We start from the raw sequence: 25,543 nt of genomic DNA, 5'->3' as shown, positions 1-25,543 counted from the left end.
AATAGTTGCAGGTATTCCTCCATTTATGAACACTTAAAATGAATGAATTTTTGCTACAACATTGGGAAATTAGGAATGGTTTTCTGCATTGTGGAATTCACTTTCAAGGACTACTTTGCTTGGAGCCAGAAGCTGGAGGTTTTATAATGGTGCCATGAAGGTGAATTGGTACAGGCTCTTAAAAATTGCTATCACAATATCAAGTCAACTCTTTATACCTAGATTACACACTTAACATTCAGAAAGCCCTCAATTTGTGAAAGGTCATGGCATTTACATAGCCACAGTATCTCACCATTTTGCATTCGGTTAAGTGTAATCGGGAAAAGGTTGAGAAGGAAATGTTTCTCTCGGAAGTTGGGTTTGCCTGTAGCTCGTGCATTTCAGCATCATTTTTAAATGTTCAAAATTTTCCGTGAATAGCAGTCACGCTGTTTTTCATTCGAATAATCTAAACTTTGCATAAGCTTCATTTTGCCAAAATTATTAGTCACAGTTTGCTATATCTATTATTGCTTGCAGTGAATGTCTCCAGCTAAAGTTGAAAAATATCTGTTGTCAAAACATCCACATAGCTGACACACACACATCCTTAATTGGTTTTGAAAGCACTTGGCCCCGAAGGAGTTTCAAACATCCCTGTAGCGCACAAAAGAGCCGGCGTGTTGTAGATGTGTTGTTACCAGTTGCCACTTGCCATAGCACAGCAGTTGGCCTCGGTGTTTTTTTTCCCCCCATTTAGTTCATAAGCTATTCTGGCTATCGACTTCTCAAAATCCTGACTTCTTCGGTCTTCTAGCGGGCAGAGGCGGTGGGCTCTGTTGACTGCGTTCTTTTAACCATTTATGCGTCAGAAAGGTGTGATGGTTTGATTTAAGGTGTTGGAGGACTTGGAAGGATTCCATTTTAATAGCTGTGCATAGCATGGGATTAGAGGGGGGCAGGTATGAAGACCAGGCTGGACCCGGCTCAGATGAAGTTTGCAGGGCAAGATTGTTTTGCAGTTGGTAGCGTTAACTTTATTGCAGTAATGGACAAACCATTTACACTTGGCTATATGTAATTAGATTAGTTTCAGTATTGCCACGTTTACGGATGGTAAAACTATGTACACGTTGCCTTGGTACACCCTGGTAAAGGCTCTGTTTGTGAAGAAATGATGGTCCTTCATTAATGAACACGAAGAACCACGAACGATAGCAGCTTCTGTTTTCTTGTCCTTTGTCGCAGTTGCCGCAGTCGGCTCTTCTCTGCTTTATGACTAGTGACTGCGGTTCTGCTGCTCCTGGCTACATTCAGGATGTGAACCACCCAGTTTCTGAAATGGGTTACTTTTTCTTTGTTTTGTTTTGGACATAATACCAGGAACACAAACCCCTTTGTAAATAGAGGAATACCTGTACGTGATTTGAATGAATTTGTCCTAAGGGTAGTGTGGCCCTGTGGTTACACCTGGCCGTTGGTAAGTCGCACCTCGTTATGAATTCTCTCGATGGTGACAACATGCCGCCCGTGTGCACACACGCACGCACGCACACACACACACCGCTCACTGCACCTGCCCCCCCCGCTCTGCTCCCTGACGCTACAGCTGTCTGAAGCCCTCACACTCTGAACTGAATGGCCAGTACATGGCTTGTGTTTATTGTTGATTTTGGAGCAAATTTTATAAAAGGCTTTTTTAATCTTTTTATTTCTTTTTATTTTTCATGTTTTCTATGTACCCCCAATAAAGAATGTTATGATCAGTGCTATAAATATGGTTTGAAGGTTTGTGCCATTTCTGTTTTCTGTTTTTGCCTGTTAAATTTAGCATATGGGCATAGGCATGCATGCATATGTCTTTGTGTGCATTTAGACTTGTAGAAGAAGCCCTAGCTGTGGAGTGGTTTTGTTCCTGGTTGCACTTGGGAATCCGTTATGGGGATTTGTTCCTCCCAGAGGCGCTTGCATCTCTACCACCAGCCTCACCAGTCCTCCACGGCTGCCTGATGCAGGGATGACAGCAGGGGTACTCCAGTCTGCCCCTGAGGCCAGTAGTGCTGCTGCTTTTAATTCATTCCCCTCCAATCAGGACTGCTTTAAAGCTGGACCACCGGGTGAGTTAAACCTTTGGTCCGTCAGTGGCAGTTAACTATGGGGCAGAAAAGAAAACCTGCAGGACTACAGACCTTATGGGCCAGATTTGAGTTCCCCTGCTTTACAGCGATGTTTTTCAGCACAAGCGGTTCCCCGGTGCACATGCATCCAAGCTGAGCCTGATGCAGGGACTGGAATCCTGCTGGTCCCTCCGGCCCTCTACTGGTTGCATCGAGAGGGTTTTCAGAAGTAAATCTATTGCAGCTGAGTACAGGATCCACTACAATATGACAGTGGGAATAGGAAAAATGGGAATTTCAAGGAATATTTGTGGACATGGGGAAGGGGGTCTGTGCAGTGATCTAAATGCAGACCCTGTCCTTTTAAGTTTTTAGTAAAATGGTGATAATTGACTTTGGTTTCTTTTAAAAGCTGGTAAAATCAAGTATTAAATATGGAAGACCTGGAACAACCAACTTTAGGGAGTTATTTTGGAATATACTGTGAATAAAATCAATTCACATTTATACTGTGTTGTCAACCTTTAGATAAAATCTATACACAAGATAAGCTAGCCTAAAGCTATGTATAGTTAATGTAGTCCAAGCTACTGTGCAAATCACCGTATTAAATGTAATGAGTATGTATAGTACTTCACTGCAGGCAGTTGTAAATTGAGCTACGGTGGGCTGTTGGCATCCAAATCGATTCAAACCCCCACCAGAAAGGCATCAGAAAATGTTGCATTGAAACCTTACATATTACATTCTATTTAGCAGCTTCTCTTATCGAGAGTGACTTGCACACATTTTGCATGGTATCTCTTTATACAGCTGGATATATACTGAAAAATTTAAGTTAAGTGCCTTGCTAAAGGGTGTCTCACTTGGGATTTGAACCTCGTGCTGAAACGTGCTTTTTATTTTTATAAAGCTTTTTGTCTTCTGATCTGGGGCAATTGTGGCTTGTGGTTGGCGTTGGTATATTTATTCTGAATGACTACTGAGTCTGGACTCACAGAAGAGTCATGATTTTTTGGCATTGATGGATTTATGTCGATCTCTTCTCACTATTTTACGCACACATTTAATGTGAAAACAGCTCAAATATCGAATATATGTGTGTCTGCATGCATGTGTCCACCGCAGTTGCAGTCGTGGTATGTTGCAAGGGCACGATAGGCTGCCTCCTGTCTGATACACCCCCTTCAGCCTTTTGCGCTCGAACCCGATATCCAGGCTCCTTGAACCCGATACCCTAGCTGTGAATCTGCCGCACATACCCGGGTGCCGTTTTGTGCGCAACTTTTGACAAGAAAGGAATAGCGGCTAGTGGCGGCTGGGAGAAGCATCTCTACCCGGCCATCTCATAACGAGCGGAATAGTTCTGCCTTTTCTCCGGGCAGCTTTCCACCACCTCACCCAAAAAAAGCGCGCAAGGTTCACTGGTTTTGCGGCTGAGATAGCATTCTCCCCAAAAGAGACAAAATGTCAGCAGTGGAAAATCAGTACACTACGTACACAACCTACATGACGTCCACGACGGAGGAATACATGACCCAAGAGAATGAATGGGACAGAGACCTGCTGCTGGAACCCGCGTGGGAGAAGCAACAGCTCAAGGTAACGGTGTAGCCTATTTAGAAACGAACGAACGCGACCAACTGTGCGCGCACAGATTTAGTGACCGCAATAACTGCGCTGCCAGGAGAGTAGCCCACAAGCCTGCTCCGGACATTCAGGATCGACCTGGGTTCTTTCTACTTCGCGACTTGGACTATATATACCATTAGAACATATATAGCTACCCTTTGTATGGAACCTATGTATCATATAGTTCAGATGATGTCCCTCCTCACCAGCAGGCCTATACATTAGGATCCGCATTATAGGCTACTTTTTGGGGTAATTGTACAGATACATCCCATAAAGGCATAAATCTAGAAGAGCAGAAAATGCAACTCGATACAGCTGCAACACGCACTTAAATTTACTTTACTAAATGAAATTGATTGCAGCTTGCCTAGTTTTCCGTGTGACTACACAGTTTTTTTTTAACACAATTTTGCGCATGGTGCAATAGGCATTTATGTGTGTAGGCCTGCTTGCTCCTTATATGGCTACCTTCAGTCTTTGACAGCAGATCTATGATTAGTTTGCCCGATCTTAACTACAAGTAGCGCATTTAGTGCAACATATTGATTGTGTGAATTCGATCGTATAACTTAATTATCTGATTTTGGATGTCGGGGGTATTTATTAGAGCAGAGAGATAACAGATGAAACCACATTTGGACAAACTGCGAGTCAAAGACCCTACGGAAGCCCTCCCTCTTACAGTCAGAAATAATAAATGAGGCGACCGTGAAACTAAGCACCCTCTGTACAAACGTTATTCTAAGGTCACGAGCTCCGTTTTTTCGGAGTTTTGAAAGCTGTCGATTTCACCACGGCGTTGGTTATTCTTAGGTAGCCATGTCTTTACATACTGTTCACGTTTTGTTTAATATTGACAGGATTTCATATCCAGTGTCAGGTGCGTTTGGCTCGTAGTGTGATTATTATTATTATTATTTTTTTAATCAACACGCAATCTGGAGAGTGTGTCTTTTCTGAACAAGATACCGTTAAGGACAAAGTCAAATAGTTCTGACTGTTGTAAAATGATTGGTGTGGTTATCAAAATCTCTGTGTTATCTAAATATACAAAAAAAATATTTTTTGTGTATATGTGTGTTCACTATTTATACAAATAAACTACACATTGTGTATTTAGCAGGTGCCACTATCTTCTCCAGGGGATCTGAAATAGTTAGTATGCTCCCATGTTATCCAATTATACTTACAGTGAGATATTTATTCAAGTGTGTGCACCGCTCTGCATTATTGATGTCGTCATTAAAACCTGGGAAGCAGGGATAACACTAACAAACAGTGGTGGGAACAGGGGCGACCCATGAGCATGGGCCCATGGGGGCCAACAGCTACTGCATTAGTGCCAGAAAGGGGCCGTGTTTCATGAGTTTCACTGGCTGGTAGAGTGAGAAATTGTGACAGATGATAAACAGAGAGAAAGAGAGAGGGCGAGGTGGAAATGCATGCTGGGAATCAGGCCCCCAAATAGATCTGTGTCTTAAAAATACTCAAAATATCCCCCATTGCCTTCCCAGTCCTTTGGGGCACTTGTGCATTTTGTTATCTGTCTGGCAGCCACAGCTATCCAGGGAAACTTGCAGAGTTTACAGTCATTATCCATTTTTTTCACAGCTGCATATTTGCTGAAAGCGTTCTGATGAAATACCTCGCTGTCAGGTGCAAGTCTGGCTCCATAGCCATCGCTGCCACCTCCTGCTGCTCTAGCAGACCCTCGCACCTGCAGCCATCTGGGCTGCTTCTGCTCTGAGAGCATTTCTGAATTCTGCTCAAATCACTGCCCAGCAAACAAAGTCATATATGCATATATGTGTGTGCATACGTGCATGAGCATTACTGTGTGCTGTTTGTGTGTGTGTGTGAAAGCGGCTTTATTGTAAGGGGGAAATTAATATAAAATATCTCTGTAATGCAATGAGTAGCTTTAATGTGAGAAACAGTGCTGCACTTCATAGTGCAATGAGCAGCACTATGCTCAGTAATGCGATGAGTGTAGAGAATAATGCACCCTGGTTGCTGTGGTATGCACTGTGTATGCATGGGAAGTGTGGATGTAGGCAGTCATGTGGATGGTGCACAGTGCAGGTGTGGGTGACAATGAACAGCCAGTGATTTGCCAAAGCTGTGCTGTATGAATAGAATCAGCAAAAAAAGAAATGGCAGTCTAATTTTGCCTTTAAGCTTCGCATTGTGGGGGAGGATCGTGCTTTATGAAGTAATTATTGCTTTGTGTCAAGTTTACTAAAGCACTGACATTGTTTATGTTTTGAAAGGTACAGTACTAATGTCATGCTCATAAAGGCTGCGAGTATGTTTTAAGACCTTATAAACTTACACTTACATATAAAATGTGGGCCTTGTTTAGATGGCAGCTGAAGCAGCCTGCTGGCTTTTAATGACCAGCGTTACGCAGCCTGAGCTGATATATAGCTGCTATCCTGCCATTATGTGATTGAATCAGTATGTGGGCGGCATTCAAATGGCCGCTAATTAATTTAACACAAAGTGGTTGTTTTAATTTGAAGGTAGGAATTATGGCAGTGAACATAGTTGCAGCTGCAGCTAGAGCCCTGATGTAGTTCCACTGAGGTCATCCCAGCTCACACAAAATGTTACACACATAATCTTACCGAAATGTTTTGTCAGTGTAACATTGCCATTACATTGCAGAAACATTGTGAAAACATTTTGTGTAAGCTGGAATAGCAGTTCTTGACTTCCTTTTGAAGTGGTTGCTTCTCACAGTGCTCATTTGTTTCTGTCTTTTAGCAGGTCCATAGTGCTGTGGCTGGAATAACAGCCCTGCATGATGTTTATGCTTTTTAATGGGTCATAGCAATCATACTGTGTCAGTTTTCTGAGTCCCTCTGCTGGTGTTTCCCTTGGCAGGGATTAGCGAATCACACACTGAGGGCCGTGGGAATTCCGGGGTTTTAACCCCATTCCTGGCTTCGATTGCCTTAATTACAAAGATCACCTCCTGCTTATTTTTTCAGGCCCTGATGAGTGGTTAATTAAGAGATGAACGCAGAGCTTGCTGCAGCCAGCGTTGCGGGCATTGCGTTGTGGCACAGATTTGCACACAGGTGCCGATGCTCTCCCTAGAGATCCTGTGAGTGGGGAAGAGATCTGCAGGAATATGCATTCTTTAGCCTATATCTAGCGCACTGCACTGTCCTCTGTGAGGAAGCCGTAGATATAGTTCCATATTGGCCGTAGGTCATCTGTACTGAAGCATTTACTCTGACTCACCTTAACTATAGGTTCAGATGTACTTGAGTCCTCTTCATCGACTCACCTTAGCCTATTGGTCAGTATACCTGAGGCGAGTTAAATATTTTCATTAAGTTATGAGTCTCGGGCTGATGGTGTGTTGTTGAACTCTTGGCAAGACGGTAGGCAAGTTCTGAGCCCAGGGAATTCAAGAATAATAAGGACTTTTTTTTTATACCATGAGTTACTAGCAAGCAGTGATGCATACTGCAATGAATTCTGGAGGAAATAAAATGCTTGAGCCTCTTTCTGCCCAGTAAGGCTCATCTGGACATGCACGATATAACTGAGGTCCTATCAGCATTGGTCGATAGTAGCTTTAAATGAACTTAATTATGGTGGATATCATGACCCAACATAGATGCTCCAGAGATGCAATGCATTTGATGCCATGTTTGCTCAGGCTATATATGCTGACGCCTACACTAACGCCAATGTACATTCCGCTCTGTCCCCCCGCCCCCCCCGCCCACCCCCCCAGATGGGTCATGTGCAAAATCAGCAGGGCTCTGTGTCACACTGCTGGATATTTCAATAGGAAACCTTCTGAGATCCAGGAGCGAGCGTGTCATTCTCTGCGTGTTGTTAATGGCTGTCAGCTGGACCTGCGATTGGCCGGGGGGGAGCCTGGTTTCCTGCGTTGGAGGGCGCACAGCCGGCCGTGTCAAGATGAGCAGACTGGAGCTGAAATGGCTTGAATGACCATCTGCCCTGTCTGACTAATGGAGTGCTGTACGTGCGCCCACACACTGATGCACCTGTCTACCCCAAAAACATTAGCGTCATAGTGGATAACGCTGTCATTCAGAACATCTGTCTCACTGCAGGCCTTCCTATTAATACAGCATGAATATTCATGAGACCTTGGCTTAGAATCAATCATTTGTCCTTAAATTTGGCTCACAACTATTTCCCAGTGTTAGTTTTTCTTCAGCAAGTAACAAGTTTGGCAGTGAACCTTACTTGCCAAATGGGATCTTCAGAAGAATCGACCGGTGTACCAAAATGGAAGTATTTATGGAAAGAGTGAAGGAAAGAGATTTAGGATGGAACAGCCAGGACCTCGCTCAGATGGTTGTGGCTATTCCAGAAGCTCTGCCCTTATAGGGCAACTTCTTTAAGCTGCTTGTGGAGGTCGGAGGTGAGGTTGGGGGTTGATTTGGGGGGTGAGGTTAGGGATGGGGTTAGTGGGGTGAGGTTAGGCCATATGAAGGAAATGAATGAGTATATGAGGTCATGCAGGTATTTGAGAAGAACTGAGCTAGTATATCACATCCAGACCTTGAAACAGACACCTTGGGAAAATGGGAGGTCTCCATCAGATGAATTACGGGAGTTATTCTACACTGAAAGTGGAGTTCCTGGTACAAGAGTTCAGCCCTGATCTCTCATCTGGAAGTCATATTTTATGAGAGATGAAGGTGAGGAGTCAAATTCATTTTAGGTTTTTTTGTTGTTGTCATTTTGGCTTTGTATGATGGAACTCTGCAAGTACCACACTTTTAAAACGATTGGTTTACACCTTAAAGAGGTGACCGCTAGCTGAAACAGAATTGGTGTGCGTACGTTCCACAGGGTTTAGGATGAAGCAGTATAGAATTGGGGAGAGTGAAGCCACTGTTGACATGCTGTGACACGTGAATCAGGCTGGGCTCCCTCAAGCTCACCCTAGACCACATTTGCTGTCTGATTGACAGCTGTCAATCTCAGCATTTAGAGATGGAGTGCAGTTGTGTAATCTGAATCTGCCTTGCAGGGAGTCCCTATGCTGAATATGAATGGTAGCATCTCATATTCTAGAGGTGCAGAACACATGCAGGGTCCTGGGGTGTGTGTGTATGTGTGTGTGTGTGTTCATGCATTATTATTAGTTTAAAAAAAAAAACACTTTACATTTACATCTAGCTGCATATTTCCTGAAACAGCCACGCTTAATAGCCTAACCCAGTTTACTCTACTCAAGGGACATACCTTACACACCAATGTCCTCCCTGAAAATACAACCTGCCACCTTTTGGTCACATGGCCGATTCCCTGAATGTGACCCCTTACTGCAGATATATTGGTGTCAATATGCTGTCAGTGGCTGAGAAGTTCTGTTTGTAGTTTTGACTCTGATAATATCTGAGGAGTATGGTGTCAGTAGTGCTGGCTCTGTCTGTGTCTGAGAAGTATGATGTCAGTGGTGTTGGCTCTTAGTGTCTGAGGAGTGTGGTGTCAGTATTGTTGGTTCTGGTAGTAGCTGAAGAGCGTGGTACCAATAGCATTACCTCTGTCGGTCTCTGAGCAGCATGCAGCATTGGTGGCTGTTGCTGACAGAGTCACAGGGCTTGTTTGTCCACAGCAGATTGTAACACCAGAAGCCCAGCTCCTAACATAAAGCAGGTGCTCTGTCATAAATTCTGTTCTCCTTCTGAACCTACGAGCGTGTTTATCAGCAGGATGGAGCACTGTAATGAAGAGAAAAGAGTGCTCCAGAGCAGGGTGATGGTGGAAAGTCTCCTCGTCCTTAAAATAGGCTTAGAAAATCTATTCAGAATACATTTTAGTGACATTTCAGTGGAGAGATCATGATTTAGCAGTATTATTCAGTCTGCATTAGCACTTATTCCAGAACTTAACTGTTACTTTTTGTTTCTATTTAATCTGTCAAAAATTATGGGGGTGTGGGGGTATTGTCCTTGACTTTGGATAAATAATTTTAGAAAGGTGTCAACATTCTTAATGCAGGCTTCCTCAATTTGTTTGCAAATGCCATATTTAATGGAAGATAAAGATTAGTTTAATAAAACAACTGATATGACAAATTAAGCCATAATAAACAAAAATGGAAACCACAAACGAAAGAGCCTTAATATGGTGTTGGGCTATCAGGGGAACTGGGAGAATTTCTTCCCTAGGTACACAGAAAAAAAGTCAAGTAATAGTAACCGCAGTATAGATACCACCTCACATATTCAATAGATTTAAATTTGTAGGCACTGAGAAACTGACTTTTATGTTTGCAGGCTGTTAAACTTTGCATGCTGTTGAAATATTTTTTTGCAGCTGAGGTTTGCAGTATCCAACTTGTGAAAGCTGTTGATGAATAGCCATTGCGTGAAAATCTTAGCAAGCTGGCATCTTGTGCAATGTTTATACAAATTCCATACAAATTCTTAAAAAGAAGAAGCCTTCTGATCTTAAGTCTCATCATTTTATATTGGAAAAAACAGAATATGTGTGGAGGTTGTCACTGTCTGAAACTGTGTGAAAATCTTGGTCCTTGTCCCTCACGGTCTCAAATGTGTGCTCACATGAATGATAATGACTGCTAAAGCTCTGTGCTGTTGTCACCCTGTATCACTGAATAATCACATTTCTCAGAATTAATTTTAAGCTCCTTGCAAAAACATTCATCTGGTTGCAGTATTATCAATAGATTCTAGTTGTAATTAAAGAGCCCTTCAGAATTATTGGCACCCTCAATTAATATGTGCAAAAAATGCTAGATAACATTCACTTTATTGCTTATAAAATGTTTTCTATGCTCAGCAATATGAGAAAATGATTTTGTTTTTTTGTGATACCCTTGCTCACAGAGAGAAAAGAATCTATAACACAAAATCATTTTTATTCTGAAAAAGATGTGTGCCACCATTATTGGCACCCCACATTTAGTACACCCTTCCTTTGCCAAGATAACGGCACTGAGACATTTCTTAAAATGCTTGATGAAGTGGGAGAACTGATTTAAAGGGAGTTGAGACCATTCCTCTATACAGAATCTCTGCAGAGTCTTTGGTCCTTGCTTGTGGACTCTCCTCTTCAGCTCACCCCACAGGTTTTCAATGGAGTTTAGGTCAGGGAACTGGAATGGCCATTGCAAAACTGTGGTCAGTGAACCATTTTGTGTGGGTTTGGAGGTGTGCTTTGGATCATTGTCCTGCTGGAAGATCCAACTGAAAGCTAGTTTTGGTGTTCTGACAGAGGTAGACAGATTTTGATAGAAAATTTCCTGGTACTTGATGGAGTCCATAATGCTATGTAACAAGATTCATAGGGTCAGTAGAAGTAAAACAGTCCCACATCACAGATCCACCACCATACTTCACAGTGGAGATGAGATTATTTTCTGCATGGCCATGCCTCTTTTTACACCAAACCCACCTCTAGTGTTATTTTTGTTTTGTTTTGTTTTTTGGCCAAAAAGCTGTATTTTTGTCTCATCTGACCATAGAACACTGATGCAATCAAAGATTCGGTGACGGAGTAATGTTACGTGGCAGAGTAGGGTATATTGATATTGTGTTATGTAATGTAATATTAGGTAATGTAAGGTAGTGCTATTTTATATGGCAAAACCCTCGTAAAAGCAGTGTTACCATTAAAACCATGATGATATATAGCATTAGCAGTAAGAAAAAGCTTTAAATTCAGTGTTAGCATTTATACAGAGATAACAATGTACTGTAAAACCTATGTTAATGTTAGCACAGTGATAGCTCTATAAAGTTGGTGTTAGCATTAACAGATTGATATTGCTGTAAGACAAATGATAATATTAGTGTACTGGAGTGCTGTAAAACCTGTGTTCAAGCTTTTCACATTAATTTATTTATAAAACTTTTTTGACTCGTAAATATTTCTAGTTGCACAAATAAATTAATAAATAATATAAATTTAGATGTGAAAAGAAGCTGAATCATTTAAAGCTACCGTGTTGGGTTTGCAACATTTTAGATGAGGAATTTAGCATAATTTTGAAGTGAAAGTCAGTAAAAATGCTGTATAACAACTACCCCCCCCCCCCCCCCCCCCCCCCCCCAAGAATCCAGTCTGCTTAGCTGTCCACTGGTATCCTATAGCTATACCCAATTTAGCATCCTTGCACCCCCTCCCACCTAACCTGACCCCCTAGCCCCCTGCCCTTCTGTCCTGGCCCATACTGGGATGCTGTCTAAATTTGGTCATATGTGACATCAGCCTTAAATCAAATTACACCAGGACCGAACATTCCTGTGCCTGCTTTTTCTCTCTCTGCCACACACACACACACACACACACACACCCAAACAATCATTACATTACATTACAGGCATTTAGCAGACGCTCTTATCCAGAGCGACTTACACAACTTTTTACATAGCACTTTACATTGTATCCATTTATACAGCTGGATATATACTGAAGCAATGTAGGTTAAGTACCTTGCTCAAGGGTACAACGGCAGTGTCCTTACCCGGGAATCGAACCTGCGACCTGCGGTTACAAGCGCAGTTCCTTACCCACTGTGCCACACTCCGTCCATGCACACACAAACGTACATACACACATGTATGACATAGATCTCTCCATGTGTCTCTGTTATATTTGTTCAGGAAATAAATGTTTTAGTCCATAAAGAAGGTTTCTCGAATGTCCTTACATGCGTGATACCTGCTTAGAAAGCACAACTGTTAATTGTATGATGTTTGAAGGTAGCCTCTTCTTCTGTGTGGAGCCAAGTCTGCCTGGGATGGCCAATTTCAATGACCTCTCAGGCTATGCTTGCTGAGTCTATGCTTGTACAATGTACTTGTGTCTGTACGATGTTTTTCTCCATTTGAATTTTCTTTCTTTATTTCTTTTTTCTCTTTTTCTTTTTTCTTTCTTTCTTTCTTCCTCTCTCTTTCTGTGTATCTCTCTGGGTCATGTACACACAGACGTCTGTTACCCCGCAGTCACATCCTCTCTCCGTCTCTCTCGCTCGCATCCACTGTCAAATACAAATTCGAGTAGGGCTTCAATGGCAAGACACATTCCATTGCTAAAGCACTTGAAAACAACACAATTTGCATTAGATAATGGTTTTACGCACACCGTAATATATAACTGATCACATGTTCCACTAAACATGGCTGCTATTAGTGAGTGTCGCATTGATTTCTGAGCACCTTGGTTACTTCCTGTTCCGCTGTTCAGGGCGTGGCTGCCAGACAGGTACAGAGCCGCCAGTGTTTTCCCATACCCAATCGGTCCTGATTATACTCTTGACCTGCTTCCATCGGTCTTTCTGAGTTTTTGACAAACGCTCATTCAGGCAAATTACTGGCACCGTCGTGCAAATGGTGGTAAAATATCGGTTGTGAACACCAGAAGCCATTAGATAGCTTGGAGTTAGCCTAATACAGATGTACTCCATGTTCCATGTGTGAATGCGGTTAGTGTGGAAGCAGTATTCTTCCAATATGCACACTGATCTGCACCCATCATATAAAAATATAAATGTATATACTGTGTGTATATATATAATTAGTACTGAAATATAAATCTATTATCATATAACCAGCTGTAAACTAGCTATATACAGTACAACTAGCATTTAACTAGCTATATCGCGTATTGAGAACAGTTCATTTTAGGTCTATTGACAATAAATTGGTAAAAAGGGCCCCCTTCTTTCTCTGTCTCTCTCTGTCTCTTTCTCTTTGCTTTCTCTCTCTCTCTCTCTCTCTCTCTCTCAGACCTTCTCCGCGTGGTGTAACTCCCATCTGCGGAAAGCTGGCACACAGATAGAGAACATTGAGGAGGACTTCAGGAATGGCCTCAAGCTGATGCTGCTTCTGGAGGTCATTTCAGGTGGGGGGGGCGGAGACTTGGGCATTGGTCCATTGGGTAACAGCCCTTACGAAATAACCTGTTCAAAAACCACATCTGTCCAAAAGTCACATATAAGAACTGTCAACATGTGGAGTACACGTGACCTATAAAAAATAATCCCACTTATAAAATGTTTTGTTTTCACATGTGAAAATAGTGTTTCAACAGTATAATTATTGGACAAATCAAATCATCACAAATATGCAATGGGGAGCCATCATTTCACTAGGATACACAGGGAGTTGCACCGCCTAACCCAACCTGTTTTCCTTTTGTTTGCTGCAACATGAAAGCTCCACCTGTACTTTTTCCATTACGCTTGTGGCCCTGATTCCCCCAGTGGGAACCCTGCTGCCTGTAATGGAAACAAAGCTAGCATGTGACTAATACCTTCTCGGCTTCACCTGCTGCTTGGAGTGTGCGAGTACAGGGTTCGGTGTCGAATGTGGGACGAGTGCACGGTCATGCAGATGAGCGGTGTAGCAGCGGGTAGGGGAAGTAAGGAAGCTCATTACCGAAAGGTTGTGGGTTTGAATCCTAGGTGACAATTTAGCATGGCTTTGAGCAAGGTGTTTAGGTCAAAGCATCCAGATATTCAAATCATTAATATGGAAAGTTTGTGTTATACGTGTAATTACAGTGTCCGTGTTATACATGTAATTACATATGTGAGTGTGTGCTCTACTGTTGGGATAAAGCAGGTGAATGTAATGTATTGGAGGTGTGTGTGTGTGTGTGTGTGCTTGTCCTGTGTTGCTAGGGGAGAGGTTGCCCAGACCAGACAGAGGAAAGATGCGCTTTCACAAAATTGCCAACGTCAACAAGGCCCTAGAGTTCATCTGCAGCAAGGGAGTCAAACTGGTGTCCATCGGAGCTGAGGGTGAGACTCACTTTTCTGTATGGTTTACCTTTTTTGAGATTAACACATTAATTAACACTTTGCTCACACTACAGTCACCATTTTTCCTCCACACCGGGGAATTACAGCTTAGAGCAAGTCACAGTCTACTCAGGGTACCGCAGGAGAGCTAGCGCAGATTAGAGTAGAGGAGCATCTCTCACTGACCACATCCTCTCCTCTTCGACACCCTCGATTCCTCTTTTCATGTTCAAAAGCAATCAAGGAAATGCATTTTCAACACAGCCACTGCCTGAGCCTGTGGTACGGCTGACTGTGTCTAGGTGAGAAGTGTCCTTAGGGCTTCTGACTCTCGAGCTGTATGGGGATTGCTGTTCCATCCCCTGTCGCAACGCTTCCTCAGCCGTTACCCTCTCTGTTTTCTGCCTGTATGTATAAAGCAAAAACACGAGAGGCTGGAAGACTGTCCTGCTCTCCTTTAAAGAACAAAAAACGGACTGACTGTGTCTCCCGTTGCAGAGATTGTTGACGGGAACGTGAAGATGACCCTGGGAATGATCTGGACCATTATCCTGCGCTTTGCTATCCAGGGCATCTCTGTGGAGGGTGAGGGGCTGTGTACACACGCACACGTACACACACACATGCACACACACACGTGTGTATGCAAATATTTCTGTGTGCACACAAACTCACACTAAACCATGCGCTGCACATTTACTGTACATCTCTGTCACTCACAGCTTTCTGATATTTTAGCTTGATTTGAGGCATTTCAGTATATTTACTCATGGCCAGTATTACTGTGCTTTTAAACACATTGTTTTTATGAGACTTCTTTGCTCTTTCTCTTTAGAAACCTCTGCTAAAGATGGCTTGCTGCTGTGGTGCCAGAGGAAGACTGCCCCCTACAGGAATGTCAACGTCCAGAACTTCCACATCAGGTGGGCACTTAGCTCTCTCTGCTGGTCAAGATGCAGAAAAACAGCCACTGTCCTCAAAGGGTCAGGAGTTGACCGATAAAGTTAGCGAAGCAGCAGCAGAAAGGTTTGGCACATCTCTTCTGCCATCTCATTATACTTCTTTCTCTATCTTTGTCTTATTCTCATTCCTCATTTTATTTTGCTTCTTTTTTTAGTTATATGTTGCCTGTGTTCATCCTACTCTTTGTATCTCTTCACTCTCCCCCCTCTCTACTCCTCCTTCTAACCCCCATCTCCCATCCACCCCTCCTCTTTCTCTGTGTCTCAGCTGGAAAGATGGCCTGGCTCTCTGTGCTCTCATCCACAGACACAGACCCGACCTCATTGACTACAAGAAACTGCGCAAGGTGCCCTCACCTGTCCCCCCCCCCCCACACCCCTAAACTAAACCCCCACACCATGGGTCACCTCACTGACTCCTTAAACATGGGTCACCCCACTCACCCCTAAACCAGCAGCCACCCTTGATTAACCCAAAACCAGCAGTCACCCCCACTCACCCCTAAACCAGCAGCCACCCCAGCTCGCCCCTAAACCAGGGTTCACTTCATTCACCAGTAAGCCAGGGTTCACCATACTCACCCCTAAAACCATGGATCACCCCTACATCCATAAACTAGAGGTCACACCCATATAGTCCATCTCCATCTCTTCCCAGCAAATCCTACTCTCCTGGAGTATAGATCTCCTTATGTAGCTACTGAGTGCATATGGCCAAAGCTTTCCCTGCTCTTAAAGTTTTATTTACTTAACCCTTTCACGCTTTTTCTGGGCTCTCTTTGTGGACTAAATCAGTGGTTCTCAAACTCGGTCCTGGGGGACCCCTGTGTATGCTGGTTTTAATTCCAACCACAACAGCAATCCCAGAATTAACAAGCTGTTAATTTTTCTTAATTAGGTGCTTTTCATGTTTTAGAGCTGGGGTTCCAGAAAGGGCCAATGTGGGTACACACACCTGATTCTACTAATCAATCACTAGAGTCATTGCTAAGCACCTTGATTAGTAGAATCAGGATCAGGTGTGTGCACCCACACTAGCCCTTTCTGGATAAAACTGGGGACCCCAGCTCTAAAACATGAAAAGCTGTTGAAGTTGGATTGAAAACCAGCATACACAGGGGTCCCCCAGGATCGAGTTTGAGAACCACTGGTCTAAATCCATGAGGTCATAAAGCTTCAAGTTGCAGTCTTAGGACTCATTCTAATCACTTATTTTATCTGTACTTGTCTCCTTTGTCCTCGACTGACCCGGAAATCAACTAAGGACCGTCACCTTGCAGGACATTCCAACCTGTTAAATGCTTCTTAAAGGAGCTAGGAACCTCCTGAAGGATGCTTGAGCAATGAAACACCAGTGCATCCTTTGCAGAAGTTTTTTTTTTTTTTGGAATGTGTGACGCATAAATATCGATCTGTGGATCCACCTCTCCCCATCTGCCATGTCTATAATGAACGTGGCTTCAAACTGATGATTGACTGAACAAGGACGTTCCATTTTTCTTTTCTTGCATCCATTCCTTGTGTCCTCCATTGGGTGGAGTCAAGGAAGTGAGGAAAGGATGCACGGAGGTAAAATAAGCGATTGGAAAGAGCCCTTAGTGTCCATTCAAAACAATAATAAGCTGCTGAGCCAGACAAGAGCAGTCGATGACCCAAAAACTGTGCTGTGACTAATAGGATGCTGTGACTAACTCATGATCTTCTGACCAGCATGTAACATATAGTAGAGAAATTACTTGTCCAGTTTGTTTTCCAAAACAGTGCATCTGCACATTTCACCACTTACATGAACTAAGTTTCTCCAGTATGCTGTATGTTGGACAGGTAAAGCCTTAGATGTGTATAATTGTCTCAGTAATCCTGGTACGCAAGTCATAAAGCTTTTGCCTGTCTTATGCAGTGACACCTGATCCATTTTGTACCAACAGAGAAGAATAACAAACAGAATGAACAGGAGATCAGCTTGCGCAATGTTGACATTTGTGGGGATAATCTTTCTCTGCTTGTCTGTCTGTACAGGATGACCCCATCGGCAACCTCAACACAGCTTTTGAAGTGGCTGAGAAGTTCCTAGACATCCCCAGGATGCTGGACGCTGAAGGTAATACCACTATCTCTTTCTCTGCCTCTTTCCTTTGAACCAGAGACGAGACGTTTGGCATAGTCCAGGGGGATCCAATCTTATCCGCAAAGAGCCGGTGTGGGTGCAGGTTTCTGTTTTAGCCCAGCACTATGACACCTGAATCAACTAATTAACTAATCATGGTCTTCAATCAAGATCTTGATAGGTAGAATATGGTGTCTTACTGCAAGGCTAGACAAAAACCTGCACCCACACCGGCGCTTTTCAGAGGAGATTGGACACCCCTGGTGTGGTCTGTGTATTGCAGCAGGTTCCATTTCCGCTGACTCGTCGAGCCATGAATACCCCTGTGCCTTTACGGGGTTGATTTCCCCACCATGGCACTTTCTGTGCTGTGAACCTATACTTCACTGCTCTAGTCCATATCAGAGGTAGAAAGTTCAGGGATCAGAAAGTAAAAGTCCTGCCATGTGTTTCTTTTACCCGTGAACTCAGCCAACTGTTTTCACCAACTAGCTCAACCCCCTTGCTGAAGAATTGTGTTAATTAGTAAATCCAGTTGATGGGTTGATTTTCCACCTCTTCTCAGTAAAGGCATCTAATGTTACTGTGTTGAATTTATTTGTTTTCCTGTGCACAGACATTGTAAATACCCATAAACCAGACGAGAAGGCCATCATGACCTATGTTTCTTGCTTCTACCACGCCTTTGCTGGTGCTGAACAGGTGGGACAGAATCACACGCGCTCACTTCCTTTACAATACGCATCATCTGATTAGCACACATTTCACCGGCTTATCCTCATTTCTCCTGTGTCTTTCTATCTCTGTCTCTTTCTCCATCTCACCATCTCTGTACACAAAATGGAAAAGCACAATAAAAGGTCACAAAATAAAAGTAGGTATAATTGAAATTGCAAGAAAAAAGAACAAATGAAGTGTTGAATAAGGAGTGAGAAATGTCTCGCTGTCTCACAGGCTGAAACTGCTGCTAACAGGATCTGCAGGGTGCTGGCTGTGAACCAGGAGAACGAGAGACTGATGCAGGAGTACGAGAAACTGGCCAGCGAGGTGAGCCCCGCCCATTTACGCTGTTTTTAAAGCCCTGTCGCCTGCCCCTCCCTTCACTGACCCCGCCCCCTCTGCCTCGCCCCCTCCCCATCTCGGCAGCTGCTGGAGTGGATCCGGCGCACCGTGCCCTGGCTGGAGAACCGCGTGGCGGAGCAGTCCATGGGCGCCATGCAGCGGAGGCTGGAGGACTTCCGCGATTACCGCCGCGTCCACTGGCCGCCGCGCGCCCAGGACAAGCGCCAGCTGGAGATCAGCTTCAACACCCTGCAGACCAAGCTGAGGCTCAGCAACCGCCCCGCCTTCATGCCCTCCGAGGGCAAGATGGTCTCGGTATGTTCATAACTGCCCCCAGACAATTACCCTCACGCACTGGGGTTAATGAGCTTCTCCCAGAGCTTAGTGTCTGACCTCCACATTAGACTTTAACACAGTCCAGCAGCCAGCTTCATCTGATCTCCATGAACACCTTACAAAGGGTCAGCTGTTGGACCGCCTGCAGCTTTCTCATCCCTCTCAGCGTGAGCTAAGCAGGGCTGGTGAGTGAGTGAGTACATGGAGACCTGGAGAAACCAGTGTGCTGATGGAATTGAAGTTGGTGAGTTAGTATTGGGCTGTTTTTCCCTTGAACCAAATCGAAAAAAACCATTAGAGCCTCAGTGCGTTTTTGGGATTCTGTCCTGTAGGAGACGCTGTATTTCTGATGAGACTGTAAAGTGAGGTCCAGACACTGGCGTCATTAATGATCCCATTGCTTTAATGTCATGGTCAAATTATCAACTTGATCTCTATTTCATGCCACCTAATCTATTTCATGCCACCTAATCACACCCCCTCCCCCACACACACAGTTGGTTATACAGTTTATACTGTGGTTTATACCTTCATATCACCTTCCCTACTTTCTCCAGTCCATGGCTGAATGAGAATAACTCAGTTTCCCTTCCTAGTTAAATAGTTTAAATAACATTTAAAAAATAAATCAGTACGGGATGAATGTCACCCTTTGCCCCCCTGTACAAACAGTAATCTCCTGTCTCCACCCCACAGGACATCGCTAATGCCTGGAAGGGTCTGGAGCAGGTGGAAAAGGGCTACGAGGACTGGCTCGTCATGGAGATCCTGCGTCTGGAAAGAGTGGAACACCTGGCCGAGAAGTTCAAGCAGAAATGCGCCTTGCATGAGGCCTGGACCGCAGGTACAAGGGGGTGGGGTGGGGTGGGGTGGGGTGGGATGGGATGGGATGAGAGTGCCATGGGAGGCAGGGGCAGAGGCTTTAGGGACAGGTACAAACTTCATTACCAGACTTAGGAATGGTCAGAGACCTCAGGAACTGGGGCTAACTGGTAAAAGTCCAGCTCAGGAGGGTTTTGGCCGGGCCATTTCTATTCAGTCATGCTGAGGTTTTTTTTCCCTTCTCTGGGACCCCCAGGGAAAGAGGAGGTTCTGACACAGAGGGACTTTGAGCACGCCTCACTGGCCGAAGTCCGCATCCTCGTGAGGAAGCACGAAGCATTCGAGAGCGACCTCACCGCCCACCAGGACAGGCTGGAGCAGATCGCCAGCATCGCCCAGGAGCTGAAGTGAGGGAGGGAGGGGGGATTAGAGATCTGATTAGAGACACCAGATCTGTCATTGCACAGTGAAATTTGGGGCGTTTTCAAGAAACAAAGGACCAGAGGGTGTCTGGTTCTGTACACACACTCATATGTGATCTGGGTGAATGAGCCAGGTGTGGTCCTGCTAGTAAACTGCCGATTGGCTGTGAACTGGTGCCTGGTTTTGATGTCTGATTCTGATTGGTTCAGCCCTGCATGTGATGGCTTATTGCTTCTGTGTTCCAGCGAGCTGGATTACCACGATGCTGCTGCCATCAATGCCCGTTGCCAGGGCTTCTGTGACCAGTGGGATAACCTGGGAACCCTCACTCAGAAGAGGAGGGACTCACTAGAAGTATGTGAGGAGCACCTTTTCAGTGTAACCTTTGCCGTCAATTCGGGAGAGCACAGACAAGCATATGCTTTCCTCGAAAGCTCATGATGTCTGCATGACCACTTTTTAATGCACAAATACAGTATGAGTGTAGAAACTTCATTTAAACTTCCAACAGACCCCAGCACACACAGCAAAGGGTCAGAATAAGCCCAGGAACACACAGCCATTCCCAAGGGCTAGTGTTGCGAAAAGCTGCTGTGAGGACCTGTCGACCTGACAGAGTGAGGGTGTAGGCTGTGCTGATTGTGTTTTGTATGTGTGTGTGTGTGTGTGTGTGTGTGTGTGTGTGTGTGTGTGTGTGGGTATTCTAGCGTACAGAGAAGCTGTTGGAGACCATTGACCAGCTGTACCTGGAGTTTGCCAAGAGGGCGGCGCCCTTTAATAACTGGATGGATGGAGCGATGGAGGATCTGCAGGACATGTTTATCGTCCACAGCATCGAGGAGATCCAGGTATAGGGTTAGGCGTTCGGCAACTGGGATTCCATTGGAATGTAGAGTATGTTCAGAAAAGCAGCCAGACAGGTGTTCCCAAGTTGCCTTGTGGGGAAAAAAGTGGAGTTAGGATGCAGCAAGCCCCACATTCTGCAGTAATCACTATTTTAATTCATTTTTATCACAAGAGAGTGGTTTATTTTTCATTACAATGAAGGTATGGGATACGTTTGTGCTAATTGTAGCTGTTTCTGTTAGCCTTAATACATGTAATGTGTATTAAGGCTTAATGAAAATTATTAAAAGTCAGTTTACCAAAAACAATCTACTGTTTTCATATTTCTCTCATTTTTCATTTCCATTTGCTGAAATTGCCCTTTCCTCACACAATATTGTCAGTTGACATTCTCAAGTTACCTAATTTCATGTTTATGGGAACATAATAAGTGAGGAAGTTCATCAATCTGTTTCATTGCCACACACCTGCAGAGATGCAAAATCCAGGTTCAGAAAGTAAAAGGCCTCCCCATCATTTTGTTCCAAAAACCTGGATTTGCTAATTAGCACAATTCTTCAGCCAGGAGGTAGAAAAAAATAATGAAATCAGCTGGCTGGAGTTATTGGGTAGAAGAAATACATGGCAGGACTTTTACTTTCTGACCCCTGGACTTTCCACCTCTGCCCACCTGTCCACCACTTCCTGTGCCCCCCCCCCCCCCCTTAGATTCTGATCACAGCCCACGACCAGTTCAAAGCCACCCTCCCCGAGGCCGACAAGGAGCGCATGGCCACCATGGGCATCCACAGTGAGATCCTGAAGATCGCCCAGACCTACGGCATCAAGTTGCCTGGTGTCAACCCCTACACCGACCTCACCCCCCAGGACCTCAGCAGCAAGTGGGAGGCCGTAAGCAAAGCCAAGGCCAGCGGGGAATGACTGGGTCACCTGCTGCCGTTCAACTGATCGCTCTTCTCTCTTTTTCTTCCGCTCTCTCTCTCTCTCTTTCCCTCTCTCCCTCTCTCTCTTTCCCTCTCCCTGTCTTTCTCTCTTTCCCTCTCCCTCCCTCTCTCTCTCTCTCCCTCCCACTTTCTCTCCCCTCTCTCTCTCCCTGCTGCAGGTGAGGTGCCAGATTCCTCACAGAGATCAGGTGCTGCAGGAGGAAATGGCCAGACAGCAGGCCAACGAGAGGCTGAGATGCCAGTTCGCCGCCCAGGCCAACGTCATCGGACCCTGGATTCAGACCAAGATGAAGGTGGAGTGTTCAGATGTGCATATATGTCACGTGATATCATACGAGTAGTGAACAAAAAATGGAAACACCAATGGAAAAATGGGCCACTGCACGTGGCTAGTATTGCTTATGTGTATCTCGGCATACAGTATGCCAGTGTCTGGAATTCTGTAGGTGGAATATAACACTGCCCTTCCATGAGAAAGTTTGGTATGGTTGTTAGCTAGAATAGCACAAAAAGAATGCAAATAGGACTGAAACAAACAGGTCTATGATAGCCTATCATGCAGCCATGTTTTCCCAGATACATTTATATGTCAGAAATAATAGTCCTGTGCAGCCAACTTCAGTGTCTTAAATTTTGGTACCTGCCTTTGTCTAATAAAAAAAAAAACTGGACTCTTAGCTACATTAAATATGAAATATGCATCATATGATGCATGTTAAATTAATTACTGTATAAATGCGTGTGTTAAACATTAAATTTTTTATATACAAGTGAATATAAATGAATAACCTTGAGCTGCTTGCAGGAGATTGTTCACATCTCAGTGGACATTGCTGGCTCTCTGGAGGAGCAGATGAACAATCTGAAACAGTACGAGCACGACATTGCTAACTACAAGTCCAGCATCGACAACCTGGAGGGAGACCACCAGCTGAGCCAAATGTCCCTCGTCTTCGACAACAAGCACACCAGCTACACCATGGAGGTATACCATGCTACAGCAGGCACACCAGACTCACCTCGGGAGAGTAAACTCCCTCTAGATTTTCCATTAGAACTTAAAGCCGTGTGTGTTTGGTGTGGACATTGTTCTAGTCCATTCTCTGTGCGTTGCTTTCTTTCAACATCACTCTATCGATCGCCACTTTCATCTCGATCTCTGACTTCCTGTGGTGCGCGGCACCTTCTCCGCCCTTCCTGTTCTTCTTTGTCTGTCTCCCTTGTTCTCCCTCCCTCTCTCCTCCTCCTTCCTGTCTGCAGCACGTCCGTGTGGGCTGGGAGCAGCTGCTCAGCACCACCACGCACTCCATCAACGAGATCGAGAACCAGATCCTCACCCGTGACGCCAAGGGCATCAGCCAGGAGCAGCTCAATGAGTTCAGAGCCTCTTTCAACCACTTTGACAGGGTGAGTGAGCGAGAGTGTGTGTGTGTGTGCGTGTGCGTGTGTGTGAGTGTGTGTGTGTGTGTGTGTGTGTCTGTGTGGAGGGGGGAGGAGGCAGGAGGAGGGAGGATGATCTATGATGTTGTGTATCAGTGTGTGGCACTCTACGTAAGTATGTGATACGTGTGTATTGATGAGCGATGCAGTATGTGATTTTATGACTCAATGTATATAAAAGTGCGTAGGGCTGTATATGTGTGTATAAGTATGTGTTGTAGTGTGTGGTGCAGCATGTACGTGTGGTGCAGCATGTGTCTGATTGCTGTTTGCTTTTCCCTCTGCAGAAGAGGCATGGCATGATGGAGCCAGATGATTTCCGCGCCTGCCTAATCTCCATGGGCTATGACCTGGTGAGACATGCTGACACACTACAGCACAGAGCATAACCACCCCGTGAAGCTACAGCACAGAGCAATAACTAACCCCCTCTCTCCATCCACACCCCCACCCCCACCCCTACTCCAACCCAAACCCTCGCCCCTTCCCCCGTCCCGGCCCCGTCAGGGTGAGGTGGAATTTGCCCGCATCATGACCCTCGTGGACGCTAACGACGTGGGCGCGGTGACCTTCCAGGCCTTTATCGACTTCATGACGCAGGAAGCAGCTGAGACCGACACAGCCGAGCAGGTCATGGCCTCCTTTAAGATCCTGGCATCGGACAAGGTGAGCAGCACCTAGTGCTTACACACACAGTACTCCCTTAGTGCATATATACACATATACTGTGTTCATGCAGAACTCACACATATATGCTATTCACATAGAATTCACAAACATACTACTTTATTCACCTAAAACTCATACACATGCTCATGCTGTTATTTATTTGTCTAGTACTCACACACATACACCTGCTTTATTCACCTAGAGCTCACATAAATACACTCACTGCACATACGTAAGCATAATGCACTTACATACTACTCACCTACAACTCAAGACACATAAACATACTGTCGTCGCAAGCTGAGTTACGTGGGTAAACGTGTGTAAATAATAATAGTTATATTCCCCTTTCACACATATTTCACATTGGACAAGCTGCATAATAATACTAATATTAGTAGTAATAATAATAATAATAATAACAATAACAATGAGAATAATAATAATAATAATAATAACCTCTCTCTCAGATGTATATCACAGTGGATGAGCTACGCAGAGAGCTTCCTCCAGAGCAGGCGGAGTACTGCATCAGTCACATGACCAAGTACCTCGCCAGCGACGCCCCGCCCGGTGCCCTGGACTACATCTCCTTCTCCAGCGCCCTGTACGGAGAGAGCGACTTATAAACCCCGCCCCCCTTTCACCAGTGCCTTGTACTGAAAGAGAAACTCATGAGCCCTTCCCTTTCCTCCCCCCCACTCCATGTATGAACAGAGCTACTTAAGCTCCACCCCTTTTCCCAAGCCCCCTGTATGGTGAGAGGCTTCTAAATCCCCCACTTCCACTGAAGTGATTTTATTGTGTTGCATTGTTACGTTTGGCCTTTGGTACTCTGAGGGTATTACATGTGGCTACTGGAGTGGCAGTTCTGATGCTTTATGGCGACCTGTCCAGGGTATATTCCTGCCTTTCGCCCAATGCACGCTGGGATAGGCTCCAGCACCTCCTGCGACCCTGACCAGGATAAGCGGGTACAGATAATGGATGGATCGATGGATGTTACTTCCGTACCACAAGGCACACGATCCAGCTCACCTCTCTGTGCAGAATGCGTCCATCAGCTACTCACATTTTTACATTACACAATTTTACCAGTTTTTTTTGTGATGTGTACTTGTATTAATAGGCCTGTTTTGTTTCTACAAAGCCCTTAATTTAAACAGTCCACCAGCCGCTGGTCCCGCAGGCGGCTGATTAACCGCCGTCACTCCTGAGCGATGAGACGAGGCCGTTACCGCCAGCCGGCACAGTCAGGCGCCGACACGGATTAGATGCTAACGGCACACGACCGCACCAGCGGCAGCAAGCGCCTCAGCACCATCACCCACCCGGCAGCCCCAGTCACAGCAAAATCATTTATTACCCGGTTACATTTAGCAAACCCTGTTCCATTTCACACTCAATAATAATAATAATATTATATA

At 44.7% G+C, this 25,543-nt stretch overlaps 1 protein-coding gene across 5 annotated transcripts; it reads left to right on the top strand.

Moving 5' to 3' along the window:
- Nucleotides 1-1,867: 1,867 nt before the first annotated feature.
- Nucleotides 1,868-25,529, top strand: LOC118234977 (alpha-actinin-3-like). 5 transcript variants are annotated; one of them, XM_035431881.1, is made up of 22 exons: nt 1,868-3,701; nt 12,689-12,760; nt 13,490-13,604; nt 14,386-14,505; nt 15,004-15,090; nt 15,341-15,428; nt 15,736-15,814; nt 17,487-17,568; nt 18,191-18,276; nt 18,529-18,621; nt 18,721-18,951; nt 19,669-19,816; nt 20,051-20,201; nt 20,463-20,571; nt 20,925-21,065; nt 21,772-21,954; nt 22,166-22,300; nt 22,813-22,992; nt 23,268-23,414; nt 23,735-23,800; nt 23,955-24,113; nt 24,587-25,529. In XM_035431881.1, exons 1-22 carry the CDS (start codon nt 3,567-3,569, stop codon nt 24,743-24,745), a joined length of 2,766 nt encoding a protein of 921 aa, XP_035287772.1. In that variant the 5' UTR covers nt 1,868-3,566; the 3' UTR covers nt 24,746-25,529. The 5 variants fall into 5 exon arrangements, with proteins under 5 accessions (XP_035287772.1, XP_035287773.1, XP_035287774.1 ...); XM_035431882.1 differs by having other exon boundaries at nt 12,689-12,774; nt 24,587-24,745; XM_035431883.1 differs by lacking the exon at nt 12,689-12,760 and having other exon boundaries at nt 3,567-3,701; nt 24,587-24,745.
- Nucleotides 25,530-25,543: the final 14 nt, after the last annotated feature.

The sequence above is a fragment of the Anguilla anguilla genome, chromosome 9 (genome assembly GCF_013347855.1).
Source record: "Anguilla anguilla isolate fAngAng1 chromosome 9, fAngAng1.pri, whole genome shotgun sequence".
Taxonomy (NCBI): domain Eukaryota; kingdom Metazoa; phylum Chordata; class Actinopteri; order Anguilliformes; family Anguillidae; genus Anguilla; species Anguilla anguilla.
Note: the sequence above shows the minus strand (reverse complement) of the source record. Positions and strands in the feature narration are given on the sequence as shown.